Raw genomic sequence first — 20172 nt, 5'->3', positions numbered from 1 at the left:
CTCGTGGGGCCAGAAGTTGGGGGGTCAATCCTGGGGTGCAGCAGTCAGGTCAGGAGCAGTCTGGGGGCCAGGATTTTCAAGGCAGGGCTGTTTGGGGGCAGGGGGTTTGTGCCGGCATCTCAGCCCCCCAAGGAGAAGCGTTTCCTCCCCTGGGGAGATTCTCTTCTCTGTACGGCCAGATCCAGGCTCCTGGGGGCGCAGAGAGACGGGGGGTTAGAGGGGCCTGTGTCACCCTGGGTCCTGCACCTGCAGGGAGCAAGAGGCACAGAAGTGGGGGGGGTCGCCTCACCTAGGATGCCCCCCTCAGGCGGCTGTAATAGGCTTCAGCCAGGATCGGCCCCAGGACGAGCAGGACCACGGCGCCCAGCGCCAGGCGAGCTATGTTGGCGTGGGTGAAATCCGGGTGCTCCGGGGGGGCTGCTGCGGGGGGAAAGGGAGAGTCACTTGGCGGCTTCAATGGGGAAGTCGGCAGCTGGCGCTGCCCCGGGAGCAGAGCCCCCAACCCCTCTCTCCAGCAGGTCCGGCCCAGCCCCCCTCTGGGGTCTCCCAGGTGCTGCAGCTCTGGGGCCTCCCTGGCGCCGGACCCCTCAGGGGAGGCCGCGTCCTGCTGCCCCGGGGGGCTGAGCCTCAGCTTCCCCGCTGAACGTTGTGCCTGGGCAGTTGAACTGCCCCCTGAGCCACCCGGCACCCCCATAGTGCCCCTCTGCCCACCCCCACAGGTGCCTCTGCCCCGGCCTGTCTGCTGTGCAGTGAGCCCAGCCCCGGGTATCTCGGCTCCTGCCAAACACAGCCAGGCAGTGCGCGCCGGGGGAGGCTGGGATGTCCCCGTGGTGCCCAGGACCCAGCCAGATGCAGCAGAATATCTACTGGGGGTGGGTCGGGATCCCCTGAGAATCCAGTGAGGGGAGGGCAAGGGGAGGGAATTCTGGGTAATGGCTCCCCCATTGCCAGGGGGACGTCATGAGGCCTAGGGAAGGGGGTTATAGCCCCAGCCCTCCTGTGCCCAGGAGGTCCCAGTGCCCCAGACCCTGCCCCGCCCCTGGGATCCCCCACAGCTTCCTGGCAGCGACCTGCAGGGCAGGAGGCTTTGGGGAAGCTGGGGGACTGGCAGTGGGGGAGGGGCAGTGGGGCTGTCTCTCCATCCCCCCATTGAGCCCCTTGTGATGAAGTGGGACTGTTTTTACTGGGGGCTGTGAATGCTGTGTTGGTGCCTCAGTGTCCCCTAGGCAGTTTTTTAAGTATCTAGCAAAGCAAAAGGCCAGTGCACCTGAATGCCTGACACTCTGTCTCCTAGCAACTCATGGCCTGGGTCCCTCCTCTGCAAAGGTGCTGGCTGAAGGTGTTGGAGACAAAGGGGTCAGGTGACCTCCTGGCCCGGGAAAGGGGCTGAGCAGAGAGGAGGGGCTGGAGGGGGTTGGGCAGACTGGAGGTGGCTGGGGAAGGAAGGGAAGCACAGACAGGGCTCTGATTTCCCAATGGGGCTGTGGGGCTCCTGGGGCCCCAAGATGGACCTAACAGGGGTGGATCCTGTTATCTGTGCCTGCAAGACCTGTGTTGGACTGTGTTCCTGTCGTCTAAATAAACCTTCTGCTTTACTGGCTGGCTGAGAGTCCTGGTGAATCGCAGGAAGCCGGGGGTGCAGGATCCTGACTCCCCCACACTCCGTGACAACTGGTGGTAGCGGTGGGATCTACTGCACCCCGTGGACGGCGCTTCCAGCAGTAAGTGACTGGGGAGCAGTAAAACGAAGGGGCGATTAACCCCTGGGAGAGTGTAACCAGAGAGGACTTTGCAGTAACAGGGTCCCCCGGGGGATCGCAGCGAGCGGTCCCAGGGGCGGAGGAGTCTGCAGCTCGACCCTGGCAGAGAGGTGGTGACCTGAAGGACTGGCACACTAGGGGTCCCCCTGGAACCCGTGGGGAGCGGCGAGCACCCCGGCCTGCGAGTGGCCAGCAGGAAGATGTATGCCAAGCAGCGCAAGTGCGACCTGGTGGAGCTGTGCAAGCAGAGGGGGCTGCGCAGTGGGAAGCTCACCAAGGACCAGCTGATTGCCCGGCTGGAGGAGGCAGATCGCGGGAATGAACCGATCCCTGTCTCTGAGGGAAGCAGCCTGGCAGATGCAGCGCAGGCACCAGTGTCTGTCCCAGCTGGGAGTGGTCAGCCGGCCGCTGAGGGCTTCCCGAGACCCCCCCTTCCTAGGGGGAGGGGGAGGAGGAGCCCAGCGGCAACCGAAGGCACCATGACCCCCCCGTCCAGCAGGGGATCCTCCCGGCGAAGCTCACCCCCCCAGCAGGGGATCGTCCTGGCGACGCTCATCCGTGGAGCGCATGCGGCTGGAATGGGAGAGAGAGATAAAACTGAGAGAGCTGGAGGATTGTGAGAAACAGAGGGAACATGACCGGAAGGAGAAGGAGAGACAGAGGGAGCATGAGGAGAAACAGAGGGAACATGAAGCAAGACAGAGGGAACATGAGGCACGACAGAGGGAGCAGGAACTGGAGGAGAACGAGTGACAGCGTCAACATGAGCTGGACCTGGCGAGGCTGGGGGGCAGCAGGCCCCGGGCGGCGGTGAGTGAGGGGGGGCCCAGGACTGCGCGGAGCTTTGATAAGTCCATCCTGGCCCAGCATAAGGAGGGGGAGGACATGGATGACTTCCTGGGTGCCTTTGAGACGGCCTGCGAGCTGCACCAGGTGGATCCTGCAGACAGGCTCCGGGTTCTCACCCCCTTACTGGACCCCAAGGCCGTGGCATTGTACGGCCAGCTGGGAGAGGAGGAGAAAGGGAACTACGAACTATTCCAGCAGGCCCTGCTGCGCGAGTTTGGGCTGACTCCTGAGATGTACCGGGAGAGGTTCCGGAGTCAGGATAAAACCCCTGAGGTCTCCTATCTGCAACTGGCCGTCCGCATGGAGGGATACGCCAGCAAGTGGGCAGATGGGGCCCAGACGAAGGGGGACGTGATTAAACTGCTGGTACTGGAGCAACTGTATGAGCGGTGCCCATCCGACCTGAGGCTGTGGTTGAGGGACCAAAAGCCAGAGACCCCGCGACATGCAGGGCGGCTGGCTGATGAGTTTGTGAAGAGCCAGTCGGGGGTGGCAGGGAGGAGCCCCAAAGGAACAGGCCCACTGCGATGCAGAGAGAGAGTCAACCTGGGACCTCCCAAAGGGGGAATAGGGAGAGCCCCCTCCCAAGGGGAACAGCCAGCGCCAGGGACAACCGACCGGTTCGAGGGGACCAACGGGACATGAGCTGCTATCACTGTGGCCAGAGGGGCCACATACGGTCCCAGTGCCCCAGGCTCAAGGACAAACTGAGCAGACCGACCCCCCACCGGGTTAACTTGGTAGAGACCCAGCCGGATGAGGGGCAGCGTTCGCAGGAAAGGGGGGCTAGCCATGTACCACCTGCGAAGGAGGGAGGGGGGCCCCAGGTCAGCTCCTCTGAGGGGGTGGATGCTCCAGGCTCTGAGTTTTGGGTTTACAGGGTGGGCACGGGGCTGCCCCTCCGGAGCGAGTGCCTTGTCCCCCTGGAGGTAGACGGGAGGGAGGTCACTGGGTACTGGGACACGGGCGCAGAGGTGACACTGGCCCAGCCCGGGGTGGTCGCCTCAGATCGGATGGTGCCCAACACCTTCCTGACCGTGAGGGGTGTGAGCAGGACCCCATTCAAGGTGCCTGTGGTGAGGGTGCACCTGAAGTGGGGGGCCAAGGAGGGCCCCAAGAATGTGGGGGTGCACCCCCATTTGCCCACAGAGGTGTTAACGGGTGGGGAAGGCCGGGGACAAGGGGAAAGCAGCTTTGAGGCCTTTGCCCATCATAGAAGAACCTTTCCAGAAGGTGGCCATGGACATAGAGGGACCTCTCAGCAAGGCGACCTGGTCGGGGAAGAAATACATCCTGGTGGTGGTAGATTTCGCCACTCGCTACCCCAAGGCGGTGGCCTTGTCCTCTATCGAAGCAGATACCGTGGCAGATGCGCTGCTGACCATTTTCAGCCGGGTGGGGTTCCCCAAGGAAGTCTTAACAGACCAGGGGTCCAACTTCATGTCGGCCCTGCTCCGGTGCTTGTGGGAGAAATGTGGGGTCCGGCACAACTGGGCCTCAGCGTATCACCCTCAGATCAATGGGCTGGTGGAAAGGTTCAACGGGACGTTAAAGATGATGCTAAAAACATTTATGCACCACTACCCACAGGACTGGGACAAGTACTTACCTCACCTGCTGTTTGCATACAGGGAGGTACCCCAGGAATCTACTGGGTTCTTGCCTTTCGAACTGTTATATGGAAGGCGGGTAAGGGGGCCCCTGGACCTGATGAGAGACGAATGGGAGGGGAAGGCCGCTCCCGATGGAGAGTCGGTGTCGGAGTATGTCCTGACCTTCCAGGAAAGACTTGCCGAGCTCATGGGCCTGGCCAGGGAGAATCTGGCCCGAGCTCAGAGGAAGCAGAAGGTCTGGTACGATCGTACGGCACGGGCCCGCGCCTTCGCCACCAGGGATCAAGTGATAGTTCTCATCCCCGTGAGGAAAAACAAACTCCAGCCTGCCTGGGAAGGGCCCTTCAAGGTTGTCAAGCAACTAAATGAGGTAAACTATGTGGTGGAGCTGTCGAACCGGGCTCATCACCGCCGGGTGTACCATGTGAATATGATGAAGCCATATTATGACCGGGGGAATATGGTGTTGGCCGTGTGTGGACATTGGGAAGAGCCGGGAGATGACCCTTTAGTGGATCTATTCCCAGGGACAAAGGCTGGTTTCCCCCTGGAAGCGATTCCCCTCTCTGATCAGCTGACCCCGGCCCAGCATGCTGAGATCAGAGGGGTGCTGCATCTGTACCGACAGCTGTTTTCCAACCAGCCTGGGCGCACTAATTTGACTGTCCACCAGGTGGAGACCAGGGCACACCCCTTTTCGGGTCACCGGGAAAACTGCCCAGGACCTAGAAAGAGAGGTTAGGGACATGCTGGCTTTGGGGGTGATCCAGCCGTCCGCCAGCCTCTGGGCCTCGCCGGTGGGGCTGGTCCCCAAGAAGGACGGGTCAATCCGGTTCTGTGTGGACTATCGAAAGCTCAATGCCATCACCGTATCTGATGCCTACCCCATGCCCAGGCCTGACGAGCTCCTGGACAAGCTGGGAGGCGCTCGGTACCTCACCACCATGGATCTTACAAAGGGCTACTGGCAAGTGCCGCTGGACGCAGATGCCAGGCTGAAATCGGACTTTATCACCCCTCTGGGGCTGTACGAGTTTCTGACCCTGCCCTTCGGCCTCAAGGGAGCGCCTGCCACCTTCCAGCGCCTGGTGGATCAGCTACTGAGGGGGATGGAGAGTTTTGCCGTGGCGTATATTGACGACATCTGCGTCTTCAGCCAGACATGGGAGGACCACGTGTCCCAGGTTAAACAAGTGCTGGACCGACTCCGAGAGGCTGGGTTAACCATAAAGGCTGAGAAGTGCAAGGTGGGGATGGCTGAAGTCTCTTACCTGAGCCATCGGGTGGGGAGCGGCTGCCTAAAGCCGGAACCAGCCAAGGTGGAGGTGATCAGAGACTGGCCCATTCCCCAGACCAAAAAGCAGGTCCAGGCCTTTATTGGGATAGTGGGGTACTATCAAAGGTTCGTGCCCCACTTTAGCACCATAGCCGCCCCCATCACTGAGCTGTGCAAGAAGGGGAAGCCAGACAAGGTGGTCTGGACCGAGCAGTGCCAGCAGGCTCTCCGGGCGCTGAAGGAGGCTCTGCTCAGAGGCCCAGTTCTGGCAAATCCAGACTTTGACAAGCCCTTTATGGTATTCACCGACGCCTCAGACGCGGGGCTGGGGGCAGTGTTGATGCAGGAGGATGAAAAGGGGGAGAGACACCCCATCGTGTACCTGAGCAAGAAGCTGCTACCCCGGGAGCAGAACTACGCGGCCATCGAGAAGGAATGCCTGGCCATGGTGTGGGCCCTTAAGAAACTGGAGCCATATCTCTTTGGGCGCCACTTCACCGTGTACACCGACCACTCTCCCCTGACCTGGCTGCACCAGATGAAAGGAGCCAACGCCAAGCTCCTGAGGTGGAGCCTGCTCCTGCAGGACTATGACATGGACGTGGTCCATGTGAAGGGAAGCGCCAACCTGATAGCGGATGCGCTGTCCCAGAGAGGGGGCCCCGAACTTCCCCGGGTCACTGGGCAAAGTGACCCTGCTCAGTTCAGTCTCGAAGGGGGGAGAGGTGTGATGGAGCAGGGGCTGTCTGTGCGGGGGTTGGGAGAGCCGGGGAGGAGTTAGGTGAGAAACAGGTATTCAGCCTGTAACATGAGCTAGGCCAGGGGAAGGGAGGTCAACACCTCTGCCTGGGGAGCTAGACAAAGGAAAGAAGCTGAGTGGAGAGGGTTGGGTCAGTTTTTTCGGTTTGGGGTCTGGGTGGTGGGATTTCAGGGGATCCTAGGCTGGAATCCAGACACCCTGAACCCCCAGGGAGGCCAGAGTGAGGGGTCCTGGCTCTGAACACGAGCCCTGCTGTAGCCTGTGTTCCTGTTGTCCAATAAACCTTCTGTTTTACTGGCTGGCTGAGAGTCACTGTGAGTCCCAGGAAGAGGGGTGCAGGGCCGGACTCCCCCACACTCCGTGACACCACCCCACCGGGAAACCCCAGGGCACAGGCAGCAGAAAACTCTATGGGGAGGATGTTGCATCAAGTGGGGTCAGAGCCAGCAAGATTTGGAGGATTTGTCACACTAGGGGGTGCTGGGCCGCAGGGTGGGGGGCTCAGTAGGGGGCGCTCTCCCCATCGGTCAGGGCTGGCCCCACTGCCCCAGCACGGTGCTAGGGGGCGCTGTCTGATCCAGCCTGGCCGTCATTTCTAAGGCATTTCACCCCCTTCCTCACGGCCACACCGACTCAGGCCAATGGGCCCATCTAGCCCGGTATCCCGCCTAACATGCTGGCTGCTCCTGGCTGCTTAGCAGGGAGCTCCAGGGCACCCCCCTCCCCATGGCCACTGATGGGCCCAGCTACCCCCAGAGGAGGCCTCCAGCTGCCCCGTTAGCAGTGGATTCTTGTCTGAGCAGGAGGCTTCGCTCCCCTCCCAAATCCGTTGGTGGTGAGAGTGGGGAGTCACTGCCCCTGAGAACAGCCTCCATCCCTCCCCCTGGACAACCACTGGGGGAAGCTGCCCCATAATCTGTGACTCAATAGATTCCCTCCCCCCCCCCCGCCCCGGTACCTGGCCCTGTGCTGCCCGGGCGGGTGGCAGCCGGCGCTGCTGCAGCCTGAGTTGGGTCGGTTCCCCCTGTGGGAATAGAACCAGCGTCTGTCAGGATGGGGGGAAGGGGCTGAAACACCAACTCAGAGATAGCCCCCCACCCTCCGCGACCAGCGATGGATGAGCCAGTGGACTTACAAGGCCCGTGCCCAGGGTCCCCGGCCAAGTGGGAGTCCCCGGAGCCCCGGCCGCCGGGCGAGTGGACAGGGGAAGCCCCAGCATCCCAACCCTGCTCCCCGCAGAAGCACGAGGCTGAGGAACAGGGGAAGCCTTAGCACCAGGACCTCCGCTGTGGCCCCAGGACAGGAGGAGGTCTGGATACCTGCAGCAGTCTCAGCGCTAGGAGAGCTCCCCATTATACAGGCAGGGAAACTGAGGCACAGACAGATTCATTTTCTTTAGTGAGCTCTTAGGGTCAGGGACTCTCTTCACTCTGTGTTTATGCAGCGCCTGGCACAACGGGGCCCTGATCATGGCGGGGACGTGGAGCCGGGCCTCTCACCTGCTACCACCAGCTGCACAGAGCTACTGCTGAGGTACGACGAGACGAAGGGCTCTGACCGGGGCCGGTAGCTGCAGCTGTAGTTCCCTCCGTGCTGCCGGCCCACGCTGGGGATGTGGAACTCAGCCCTGGCCCCAGCAGGGTCCATGTGTCGCTGCGGGTTCAGGTCTCCAGCCTTGTGCAGGAAGAACCTCACGTCCCGGTGCTGCCCCTGACACCGGATGGTGACGTCTGCCCCTGGGGCGATGACGCCGGTGGGGCTCAGGGAGATGGAGGGTCTGGGTAAGCTGGGATCTGCGCACAGGAGAGGGCAGATGACAAAACAAGGAGCAATGGTCTCAAGTTGCAGTGTGGGAGGTCTAGGTTGGATATTAGAAAACACTATTTCCCTAGGAGGATGGTGAAGCACTGGACTGGGTTCCCTAGGGAGGTGGTGGAATCTCCTTCCTTAGAGGTTTTTAAGGCCCGGCTTCGCAAAGCCCTGGCTGGGATGATTTAGTTGGGGTTGGTCCTGCTTTGAGCAGGGGGTTGGACTAGAACCTCCTGAGGTCTCTTCCAACCCTGATATTCTATGATTCTCCGGCCAGCCCCAGCCATAGGCAGATCCAGGGGCCCCCTGGAGGAGACTCTCTTCCAGATCCCAGAGTTCCCCCCACCCAGAATCCCGGCCCTGCGAGATGGGCTCCGAGCCCCACAGACACAGAGCCCCGACTGCCTAGTTCTTGGGGTCCTCATACGCCGTGTGTGGCCCCTGCATCATTCACAGAGTGACTCACGGGCTGGTCTCTGGCACCGCAGGGCCTGAGCCCCACACAGGAAGGGAGGCAGTGAGAAATCTTGATCACCATTCTACATGGGGGGAAACTGAGGCACAGACAGATTCACTTTCCTTAGTGAGGTCCCAGGGGCAGGGACTGTCTCTTCACTCTGTGTTTAGGCAGCATCTGGCACCAAGGGGCCCTGATCATGGCGGGGGCCCTACATACTCCCCCAACACAAGGGATCCAGCACGATTGAGGCAGCGTTTGCAGACGTCTCCACTAACTGTGGGTGTCTTGGTTTGTGGGCACTCGGCCTGAGATCACCCAAGATTGAGGCCCCACTCACAAGGAAGGACGTATTCAAAAACTGCAACGTGCTCCCATCACACACAGTCTGTAGCCGCGCCAGGAGCTGGACCAGATCTCCTGGGTCCCAGCCCAGCAACGTGTCCATCAAGTCACTGCTCCTGCAGCCCCTGCCTCATTCAGCCCCGGACGGGGCACTGCCTAGGGCTGGGCCTGGAGAACAGAGGGGATGGGATCACGGGATTAAATAGCGACTCCCGGTTCCTATGCACAAGGGGCAGCGTTAAAGTAGCCTCCCTGCCCCGAGTCTCCAGGGGCTGCTGCTCCCCCCTGGCTGGGGAAACCCCCAGTGACTCTGTCTCTGCTCCCCGGCCGGGCGTCCCCTCTGCGGGGTCAGGGCTCAGGGCAGAGCCTGGCTCCGAGTGTCCCATTGGCACCGAGCCCCCGTGAGGGTCGGGCTGGGGGTGGGGCTGGGAACGGGGACGCCGAGCCAGGCCCCTCACCTCTCACCACCAGCTCCACGGGGTCGCTGGGGTACGACACGTTGAACGGCTCCGATTTGCTGTGATAGGAGCAGCTGTAGCTCCCGCCGTCCTCCTGGTGAACGTCGCTGATGGGAAACACAACCTCCAACCCGTCCGAATCCATAGATGTGAAATGATGTCCCTCTTTATTCAGCATGAACCACACACCCTTGTGCTGCCCCCGACACCGGACAGTCACGGCTCCCCTCAGGGAGACCCCCCCGCTGGGTCTCAGGGAGATGCTGGGTTTGGGGTAGCTGGGCTCTGCAGTGGGAAGCAGACAGGCCGTGAGACACAGGCCCCGTCACACTTCTGGGGCCCATCCTCACCACGCGGCCTCAGCGGTGGCTCAGACCCGGTGGCCCTGCGGACGGGCTCCTGGATCCCTTTCCACAGGGCCCAGAGTTTCCCCTCAGCCCTGGGCTAACAGCATGAGACACGGAGCAACTCCAGCTCCTGGGGCCCAGAGCTCTGCTCCCCGGCGGGTGACAGACCAGTCCAGTCTCCAGGGTCCAGTCACTCCCTGGCTTCTCTGCCGGGAGGGCTGGGAGCCAGGACTCCTGGGTTCTGTCCCCGGCTCTGGGAGGGGAGTGGGGTCTAGTTGGGAGAGTAGGGAGGATGGGGCCCAGGACTCCTGGGTTCTGTTCACAGCACCACCACCGACTTGTAGGGGACTGTGCAAGTCTCTACTGTACACTGAGGTTTATAACCTTCAGCTCCGTCCATCACCCCGTAACCGATGTGTGGCCTGGGAAAGCCCCCCCTGCTCTGCAGCTCCCCTGGGGGCAGGGATCCCCCTCCCTCAGCTCCAAATCTCCAGTGGCTGCTGCTCTCCCCTGGCTGGGGAACCCCCAGTGACTCCATCCCCACTCCCCAGCCGGGCGTCCCCTCTGCTGGGCCCAGGGCAGAGCCTGGCTCTGAGCGTCCCATCGGTGCAGAGATCGCCTGTGGGTCTGGCTGGGTGTGGGGCTGGGAGCCGGGACGCTGAGCCGAGCCCCTCACCAGCTACAATGATCTCGACGGGGTCGCTGGGATACGACCAGCGACTCGGTTCCGTTATGGAGCGATAGTCGCAGGTGTAGCTCCCTCCATCTTCCCGGCTGACACTGGGGATGGGAAATTCAGCCACAGGCCCATCAGGCACCGTCCGCACCTGCTGGTTCGGGTGTCCAGCTTTATGCAGGAAGAACTCCATGCCCGGGTACCGACCCTCACAGCGGATGGTGACGCTTCCCCCGAGCGCCACCACCCTGCTGGGGCTCACCCGGATGGTGGGTTTGGGGTATTTACGCCCTGCTTTCAACAAGAGACAGGAGTTAAACAGGGGAGACACAGCTCCCCACCTCCCACCACCATCACCACTCCTCCTGCCCCCATTTCTGTCCATCCGTCATTCGGCCTCTCTAGGAGTCTGTCCCCTACCAGGGTTGGCACTGCCTGCCCATGGGGCTCGGGGGCAGGGGTTCACCCAGACGTAGCTCAGGACCCAGCTGCATGAGAGATCAGTTGCCCTCCCCCACGTCCCCACCTGAGGCCGGACAGGGAGCCTGAGCCATGGGCCTCTGCAGCTCTGCCCCCCACCCCGGGGTGGGAAATAGAGTCTGTGACCCGCAGGGATTGCACAAGACCCACCTTTCCCCAGGCCTTGGGAACGGGGGGCTGTGAGTGCACAGGAGGCAGCTCTTGGGGATGGATCTGGAGGGTTCTGCCCATGGCGGCACTGAACGTGGACAGTTTGGTTCCCTGAGGGGATCTAGAGCCCATGGACAGGTGCTGTTAGCGTTTGCATGAGCTGAAATAAATCCACATCCCCCCCACCCCATCCTCACAGCCTGTCGGGGGCAGGACATTGAACCAGGGGATGGTTCCCGGCTGCTTCGTCAGACCCTGGGAGCCAGATTCAGCTCCCAGTTACTCCGGGGAGTGTGGTGGGGGGGGGGGTCACAGAAGAACGGGGCTGGGTCTGAGCTCACAGGGGGAGTTTGGGTTGAGTTTTGGGGAAGGTTCAGGGCTCAGTTCCTCTTTTCCCCACCCCATCAATCCCCTCCCCCGTCCTTGATGTTATCGTCCTCCCCACAGACTGATACTCACCTCCCCACACCCCGCTGTGCCCGGCCAGCCAGCAGCCTGGAGGGGAGACAGCTCGTTAGTGACCAGATCCCAGAGCAACTGGATCCTACGTCCTGGTCTCAGATCCCCGCCTCCGCGCCCCTCCCCCCCATGGGCACACGCCCTGGTCTCAGATCCCCCCCATGGGCACACGCCCTGGTCTCAGATCCCCCCCATGGGCACACGCCCTGGCTGTCTCTGATACTCACCAAGGAGGACAGTGAGAGCAGATGCCATGACAGGGGCAGCGAGGGGCCCCTCAGTGCTGCCACCAACACCCCGGTGCCCAGCTCCACCGAGCCCCAAATAAGGAACTAAGCTGGTGGCTCTACCTACAGGAAGTTAACGATATCTTGTCTCTTCCTGTGTCCATCACACCTTGTCTCTAATCTCCAGGTGTAATCTACTGCGGTCAAAGTAAGCAGATGGCTTTACAATTCCCCCCACACACATGCCCTTGTCTCGGATCCCCTCACCCCCGTGGGCACATGCCCTGGTTTTCTCTGATACTCACGGAGGAAAAGGACTGTGATAGCAGATGCCATGATGGGGCCCTGAGTGCTGACACCAACGCCCCGGATACCAGCTCCACCGAGCCCCAAATAAGTAACTCAGCTGGTAGCTCCAGCTACAGGAAGTCCACAGTGTCTCATGTCTGCCTGCATCCATCACACCTTGTCTCTAAGCTGCAGTTGAAATTTAGTGCGGTCAAAGTAAGCTGAGGTCCCTGCAAAACCCAACCCTGGGACTGTCAGCGCTGGCCAAGCTTCATGCAGCTCAGAGCTTGTTCTTGTCTCTGTGAGGAGGAGGGACAGCTTTCCCTGCAGTCTGGGGAAAGTTGCACCAGGCTGGGGCCAGGAGACCACGGGGTCTGGTCTTCAGTCTTTGACTGACCACGATTTCCATGCAGATCCCACCTCAATCTGTTATTTCTTACATTCTGGGTTCAAACATTGCTGATGACCCATGAAGGTAAAATTAGTATGTGATCACAAAATTAAAGAATGGCATCAGAATGCATGTGCACAAGGGGGCAGAGTTAAGGGTGTTTGGGAAACCTTAACTGTGGTATATCCTGGTGCTGGAGGATTTGACTCTGCAGCCTTCTCGCTCAGCCTGCAAACCTATCCACGTGCAACACAAACCATGGCATCATGTGAGGAGCGCGTGCAATGGGGGACGCACAGGTTTCCTGCCCCTTGCGCCATAGCTGAGCGGTGATGGTTTACACTGTAACACCTGGTTCTAAGGGGCTTTTCTTGGCATGTGAATTAAATCAACCAGGTTCAAAAGAAATTCAGAGAAAGACAAATTCCATCCCAGGCCCCCAACTGGTCACCAGCCGGGAGAGACCCAGGGACCTTTTAAGGTCCCTGCAGGCCCCTAGAGAGGGACGTGACACAGGCTTTGTTTACACATCATTGGCTAGAAAGCAGTAGAGAGCTGGGGGTCATGAGGCTCTGTTCCCAGCTCTGGGAAGGGAGTGGGGTCTAACGGTTAGAGCAGGGGGCTGGGAGCCAGGTTCCAGGTGTGATGGTTGCACCATTGCCCTTCCGTTCTCACACAGCGCTGGGTAACGCTGGGGGCGCCATGACTTGGTGGCACTGTTAAATGTCCTTCAGCCGCCCAGGCGCCTCTAAGAGGCAATTCTTCCCCTCTCACAAGCACGGAGTCTGAGCGTAGCAAAATCCTTTTAATAAAAGAGGGAAACAATGTGGCATTATGTTGGGGGAAACACCACAAACAGGATTCCTAACACAAACCATGAGCAAAAGACCCACCCCACTAAATTGGGCCATGTCCTTTCCCTTTGGTTCTTGAGTCCAGCAACCCAAAAATCACCCAAAGTCCCAAAAGTCCAAGAACCCAAAAGTCTCTGTCCCTAGTCGGTGCAGCCCCAGAATTCAAAAGTTCTGCAGAGTTTTACTGCCCCACCCCAGCTTGGGTGGAGATGGAGGGAGAAAGGGGGCATGTGGGGTGTTAAGGGGCACCTTACATGGCCTGAGGCTGACTGCCCCGCCTCTCCATGGAGTTCTGCTGCAGCCTTCACCACGAGCCGCTCCACTCCACCAGCCGTCCCATGAACCACTCCAGCCATCCCACAAACTGCTCTTCTCTGCCAGCCGCTCCACTCCACTCCGCCAACCATCCTGTGAGTTGTTCCAGCCGTCCCGCAAACTGCTCCGCTCCGCTCGCCATCCTGTGGGCCACTCCAACAGTCCCAAGAAACTGCTCTGCTCTGCCAGCTATCCCACAAACTGCTCAGCTCCACTCCACAACATATCTGCAGGCTCCCCCACTCGTTAATACTGCATTCAGTGATCTCCACTCTTCAGTGATTTCAGCTTGTAGTACAGAAACCTCCCTACTGGTGCACCATTGGCCTAGAATGAACTCAGCTCTGCAGTAAGTGACTAGACCCATGTCCCTTGTCTAGTGAGTGCTTCTTAGTTGATGGTGAGACCCTCTGTCATAAAACAGTTCCACTGGCCTTGATTCACATAATCAGGGTAACAACACTTTATTCTTCCTGCTCCAATAACAGAGAAACGGGGGATCCCACAGCAGCCAAAGTGACCACTGGGGCTCATGCCAGGCGGGGTGGGTGTGCCTATGCAAACAAGATCAGCCCCTGAGGTTCTTTTCCACACTCGCCATAATTCACCACCAGATGTCAGGGTAGAGCTCATCCTGACTCTGCTTCCATTTACAAGCATGCATGTGTGCAGCGGATGACAGCCAGTTATAGCTGCCAACCCCCCTGCAAGGGAATGCATACGCTTATGTAGCTCAAAACCACAATTAATTACTAAACACACATGTCCTTATTAGGAATACATCAAAACAAGCCTTTTTTCTGTTATTTACACTTTGTACTCTTGCAGTTACTAGCTTTTCTAACACTAGCAGTTACAGCTCTATTCTGTACGACCGACTGTAACAAATTGTTCTGCTTATATTTTCCATTCTCTCTCTCCCCCTGCCTCTTGTACACAGTCATTTCAACCAAAGTTATCCTGGTCGAACTTTGGGCCTACTTAATTTTTCCTTACACTCCTGCCTCCCAGGCTTGCGGAGCCAAACAGCTGATTGGCGTCGCAAGCCTGGGAGGGGTGGAGAATTAGCGCGGGGGTGGCATGCTCGGGGAGGACGTGGAGCAGAGGTGAGCTGGGGTGGGGAGGTGCTGCACGGCTCCCCGGGAGGGGGGGATCTGCCATGGTGGGACGCCTCAGGGCGGAGGGGGGCGGGGATCTGCCACAGGGCTGGGTTGGGCACGAAACTTCCTTGCACCAGCCCTGGGTCTGGGAGACTATTTATGTAACACAGCTGGGTGGGTCCCTACCTGTGGCTGGCTGGGTGGGTGCAGAGTCTCTCCAAGGTTCTTAGCTTGACATCAGCATCACAGTGTGAGAGGCAGCCTAGGTTGGTGCCTTTGGAGGGCTCAGCAGTCCCACAGGCCAGGTTGCACCCCAGGGACCCCGTCACTCACGGCTCAGACACTTGCTCCGGCGCTGACCAGATGCCCTCAGGCGCTAGGTGGCAGGACCATTCTTCCCAGCATCGTCCCCCTTCTTGGAGTTATGATCCCCCTTCGATTCTGGCCTGCAGGGCCTCTTGGCGGGGGGTGTCTCCCTGTGCTGGCCCCTCGCTGCCCAGGGTCCCCCTCACACTCCCCAGCTGCTCACCGCACTCAGTTCCAATAAGCTTCTTTCACAGACTGGACGCCTTCCTAGTTTGGGCCCAATCCTTTCCCTGGTACAGTCCCTGTTAGCTCCAGCTCAGGTGGTAACTAGGGGATTTCTCATGACTGGCCGCCCCTTTGTTCGGTTCCACCCCCTTTTATAGCTTTGGCCCAAGGCGGGAATCCTTTGTCCCTCTCTGGATTCCCACCGCTCCTTCTCAATGGAAAAGCACCAGGTTAAAGATGGATTCCAGTTCAGGTGTGTCACGGACTCACAGATCGTGCCCACTCTTGGCCGTGTACGGTCAGTGGGGGGTGCCCCTTTCAGTGCGACAGCCCTTCTCGGGGGTCCACTCTCTCTCGGGGTCAGGCCCCTCCACCTCCTGGAGCCGCACCTCTCTGAGCCTTAGCGTCTGTCTCTGCCGTGGGCCCTGTCACAGAGTGTAGGGGAGTCCGGCCCTGCACCCACGGGCTCCCTGCCAATTCACCAGGACTCTCAGCCAGCCAGTAAAGCAGAAGGTTTATTTAGACGACAGGAACACAGTCCAACACAGGTCTTGAAGGCACCGATATCAGGATCCCCCCTGTTAGGTCCATCTTGGGGCCCCATAACCCCCATCGGGGATCAGAGCCCTCTCTCTCTGCTTCCCCCCTTTCCCCAGCCAGCTCCAGCCTGCCCAACCCCCTCCGGCCCCTCCTCTCTGCTCAGCTTCTTTCCCGGGCCAGGAGGTCACCTGACCCCTTTGTCTCCAACACCTTTAGCCAGCACCTTTGCAGGGAAGGTGCTCGGGCCATCAGTTGCTAGGAGACAGAGGGTCAGGCATTTGCTGCATGGACTTTTGCTGCTAGATACTTAGGATCTGTACCCAGCCCCCAGTAAGACCAGTCCCGCTTCGTCACAGGCCCCCTCAGGGAATCCACGCGCTCTGGGCCCCCCGGGCCTCCTCACCCCCCGAAGGGGTTGATGCCCCCCTGATCTCTAGCGTGGAGCGACTCTCAGCCAGCATAAAACAGGAGGGTTTATTGAGTGTCTGAACCCAGCACAGGAAACTCTCAGGGCCTCAGGCCTGACCTCCCTCAGCACAGCACATCCCAGTCTCCCCTGCATCCGGGTAGGCTCTGCCTGCTCCCCCTCTCCAGCCCAGAGCCCCCCTGCTTCCCAGCTGGGCATCTGATATCCCTGGCCCCAAGCCCCACCTCTGTCCATTGTCTTCTCTCCAGGTAAACCGGGTCATTTTACCTATAATGCAGTAAGATTTTTTGGCTCCCGAGGACAGCTTTATATCGGGGTAGAGGCGTAGTTAGAAAGTAAGTGTCATAATCTACTAACCTATAGGAGAAGGGTACCCATACATTTGATAGGGTACGGAAATTGGGTATAGTAGCTTGGGCCTGAATTACAGTGGTCAGGATCCTATAAAATACCTCATAAGAGAACTCTTGGTTAGTTAGGTTTTTCGCTCCTCTAAATTCTAAGCCAGGGGTCGGCAACCTTTCAGATGTGGTGGTGCCGAATCTTCATTTATTCACTCGAATTTAAGGTTTCGCGTGCCAGTAATACATTTTAACATTTTTACAAGGTCTCTTTCTATAAGTCAATAATATATAACTAAACGATTGTTGTATGCAAAGCAAATAAGGTTTTTAAAATGTTTAAGATGCTTCATTTAAAATTAAATTAAAATGCAGAGCCCCCTGGACCGGTGGCCAGGACCCGGGCAGTGTGACTGCCACTGAAAATCAGCTCACGTGCCGCCTTCGGCACCTGTGCCATAGGTTACCTACCCCTGTTCTAAGCTCTTCTAATGCCTGAAGCTTTGGTTTCTTGGAGTGCTTTTCATTTCTTCCTCTACTCTAGCGTCTCTCACGCTATCAGCTCAGCTTGTGCAGTATCATACAACTACTCACCATTCCTAACCATTGGGGAAGCCAGCACCATCGCGTTATTGGACATGCCAGGAGCAAGGCTGGTCCTTCACCTCCTATTATCGGGAGCTCAAGGAAGGGTGTGAGTATGTTAGGTTAAGGTACTTAGAATAGACATGTTCCCACCAGTAGTTTTGGAATTCTTTTACTGTTTTGCAGTTATACGTTTCATTGCATTCCTCTGACAAAGTGGGTATTCACTGTGGAGGCCAAGAATTAATTAATATAGGTTTGAAGGGATCTTAATGTATGTTAGCTAATTAGCAGAAGTTAAGATGTGACCCTGCATGCTGTAAGATATGTGGTACAGAGAGAATTGTGTGAAGAGTCATTACGACCTTGTGAATTGCAGTCTTGTTTTCTGTTCTAGTATTGCAGACAAATAAGATAGCGAATAGGCTTATGTATAAACAAATGCAAATGTTTATCTTCAATGTCTCCAAGATTACTAACCATTGTCTGCTAGAAAGGTATAAAGATTGTTATGAATTGCTTACTAATTGAGAGAGATCCGTCCGGGACAAGGGGCAACCCAGTTCCTGACACTCTCTCCCTCTTGTGTTCACTAGAGAAATTAATAAAGTATTTTGATTTTGCTGCACCCAAACAAAAAGCGAGAACTTAGTTTTTCTTCGACATCACCCACGAAAGCTCATGCTCCAATATGTCTGTTAGTCTATAAGGTGCCACAGAACTCTTTGTTGCTTTTTACAGATCCAGACTAACACGGCGACCCCTCTGAGAATTGCATTCCTTGTTTTTATGTTAATAGCAATAAAGGTTTTATCATTTTGGTATTGTCCTCAGTGTCCGTGTTCTTGCCAAGCACCCCAAGATCCTCTCCCGGTACAGAACTCTCTGAGCTCTTGAACTCTGTGTCTGAATTGGACAAGAACCTAGAAATCTTCTGGTCGGATGCGATCAGTGGCGAGGCATAAAAACTAATTCAGGTCAACACTCCATACACCACAACCTACTTCCCTCAAAGTCCCAGCTCCCCCAAAACACCCGCCCTGGGGGGGCCCAGAAGTGTCAGCAGCTAAATCGCTCTGCGCCCTGTTGTGTTCATGGAGACGCAGTAAAGGGCCCAAGGTGCGAACACGCCCCAGCCCCTGCCCCGCACTGAAGAGGGTTAAACACGGGCCGGGGGCAGGGTCCAGAGCCTGCAGCCTGCTCAGCCCCATGACAAACCCCCTATTGACCCCTGGGACCGGCTGTTACAGACCCAGCAGAACAGGAACCAGGGGAGCTGTAGCAGGCGCCGTGTGAAACGAGGGGTTTGTTCCAGCCCCGGCCCCGTTCGCTGGAGCGAGTCTCTAGATGGAAAATCCCCCGGGTTTGGGTGTCTCCCCACTGGCCTCGGAGATTCTAGTGACTGTCCTGGTGGGCAGAGGAGCCAGCGGAGCTGGTCTGGAGCCGGTGTCACCGTGGCTGCTGTTAAAGTCCAACCCCGTTTCCTCCCGGGTTGGGGGTTCAGCTGGGGGAGGGGCGATGGCGTCGGGGTCCTGCTCTCGGGCCGCTCTGCTCAGTGCAGCAGGGTCGGGATGGCCTGGGGGGCCCAGGAGACGGGGGTGGCAGCCACGAGGGTGAAGCGAGTCTCTTTCTTTGAGGCCCCCAAAGAGTGGTGGGCAGCACAGCCCATCCCCGCAATATTTTATCCATCAATGAGGCCTCGTTTACGACACCCCAATTTTGGGTCATGGATTTCTGCTTCCCCACTTCTCCCGTGTCCCAGGCGGGCCCCAGCCCGGCCCGTGGGGTCTGTCCGGCGGCCGCTCGGGTTGGACTAATCCCGGCTTTCTGTCTCGCCAACTTTCCCCCCAACGTTCGTTCGTCCAGGTTCTCCTGACGCTGCCTGAACTTCTCACTCACCTTCATCCGCTGCACCCACCACGAGGGGACATTTGGAGGCTCCGGTATCACAGCCGCCCCCTGGGGTGGGGAGATTTGGGGGTCAGGGAAGAAGGAAGCTCTGGGGATTTGTACAATAGAAATACAGGGTGGGGAGAAAGGGGGAGAGAAAAGAGGCTGGGGGACCCCGCTGCAGAGAGAGGAGGGGGACAGACGCCTGGGGGGGCAGTAAGGGCCGTTATTCCAGTGCCAGGGTCAGATGCAGCATCCCCGCTCCCCACTGACAGCCCTAGGCAGAGACCGGCCCGGCTGGGGCAGTGAGTGGGACCCCGACACCCTCCAGGGGCTGCCTCGTGGGGAGCCCAATGTGCCCAGCGCTGGGGCAGCTCCTCTAGCTGGTACCACAGGGGCTGATGCTCGTGGGGCCAGAAGTTGGGGGGTCAATCCTGGGGTGCAGCAATCGGGTCGGGAGCAGTCTGGGGGGCAGGATTTTCGAGGCAGGGGTGTTTGGGGGCAGGGGGTTTGTGCCGGCATCTCAGCCCCCCAAGGAGAAGCGTTTCCTCCCCTGGGGAGATTCTCTTCTCTGTATGGCCAGATCCAGGCTCCTGCGGACGCAGAGAGACGGGGGGTTAGAGGGGCCCGTGTCGCCCTGGGTCCTGCACCTGCAGGGAGCAAGAGGCACAGAAGGGGGGGGTCGCCTCACCTAGGATGCCCCCCTCGGGCGGCTGTAATAGGCTTCAGCCAGGATCGGCCCCAGGATGAGCAGGACCACGGCGCCCAGCGCCAGGCGGGTGATGTTGGCTTGGGTGAAATCCGGGTGCTCCGGGGGGGCTGCTGCGGGGGGAAAGGGAGAGTCACTTGGCGGCTTCGACGGGGCAGTCGACAGCTGGCGCTGCCCCGGGAGCAGAGCCCCCAACCCCTCTCTCCAGCAGGTCCGGCCCAGCCCCCCTCTGGGGTCTCCCAGGTGCTGCAGCTCTGGGGCCTCCCTGGCGCCAGACCCCTCAGGGGAGGCCACGTCCTGCTGCCCTGGGGGGCTGAGCCTCAGTTTCCCCAGTGAACAGGGCGCCTGGGTAGTTGAACTGCCCCCTGAGCCACCCAGCACCCCCGTAGTGCCCCTCTGCCCACCCCCACAGGTGCCTCTGCCCCGGCCTGTCTGCTGTGCAGTGAGCCCAGCCCCGGGTATCTCGGCTCCTGCCAAACACAGCCAGGCAGTGCACTCGGGGGGGAGGCTGGGATGTCACCCGCTGCCCCCCACG

At 59.1% G+C, this 20172-nt stretch overlaps 1 protein-coding gene across 1 annotated transcript in view; it reads right to left on the bottom strand.

The window, feature by feature from the left end:
• Window positions 1-289: 289 nt before the first annotated feature.
• LOC120388460 (leukocyte immunoglobulin-like receptor subfamily A member 1) overlaps window positions 290-20172 on the bottom strand; it is a 30842-nt gene continuing 10959 nt past the window's right edge. The window contains exons 9-14 of the mRNA XM_039510283.1: window positions 10351-10641; window positions 9328-9612; window positions 7969-8051; window positions 7394-7484; window positions 7217-7282; window positions 290-420 (exon numbers count right to left, since the gene is read on the bottom strand). Of these exons, the coding sequence (XP_039366217.1) occupies window positions 290-420; window positions 7217-7282; window positions 7394-7484; window positions 7969-8051; window positions 9328-9612; window positions 10351-10641 (947 nt within the window). The remainder of the gene's footprint in view (window positions 421-7216; window positions 7283-7393; window positions 7485-7968; window positions 8052-9327; window positions 9613-10350; window positions 10642-20172) is intronic.

The sequence above is a fragment of the Mauremys reevesii genome, linkage group 22 (assembly GCF_016161935.1).
Source record: "Mauremys reevesii isolate NIE-2019 linkage group 22, ASM1616193v1, whole genome shotgun sequence".
Classification (NCBI taxonomy): Eukaryota; Metazoa; Chordata; order Testudines; family Geoemydidae; genus Mauremys; species Mauremys reevesii.
This window is presented reverse-complemented; position numbering and strand designations above follow the sequence as displayed.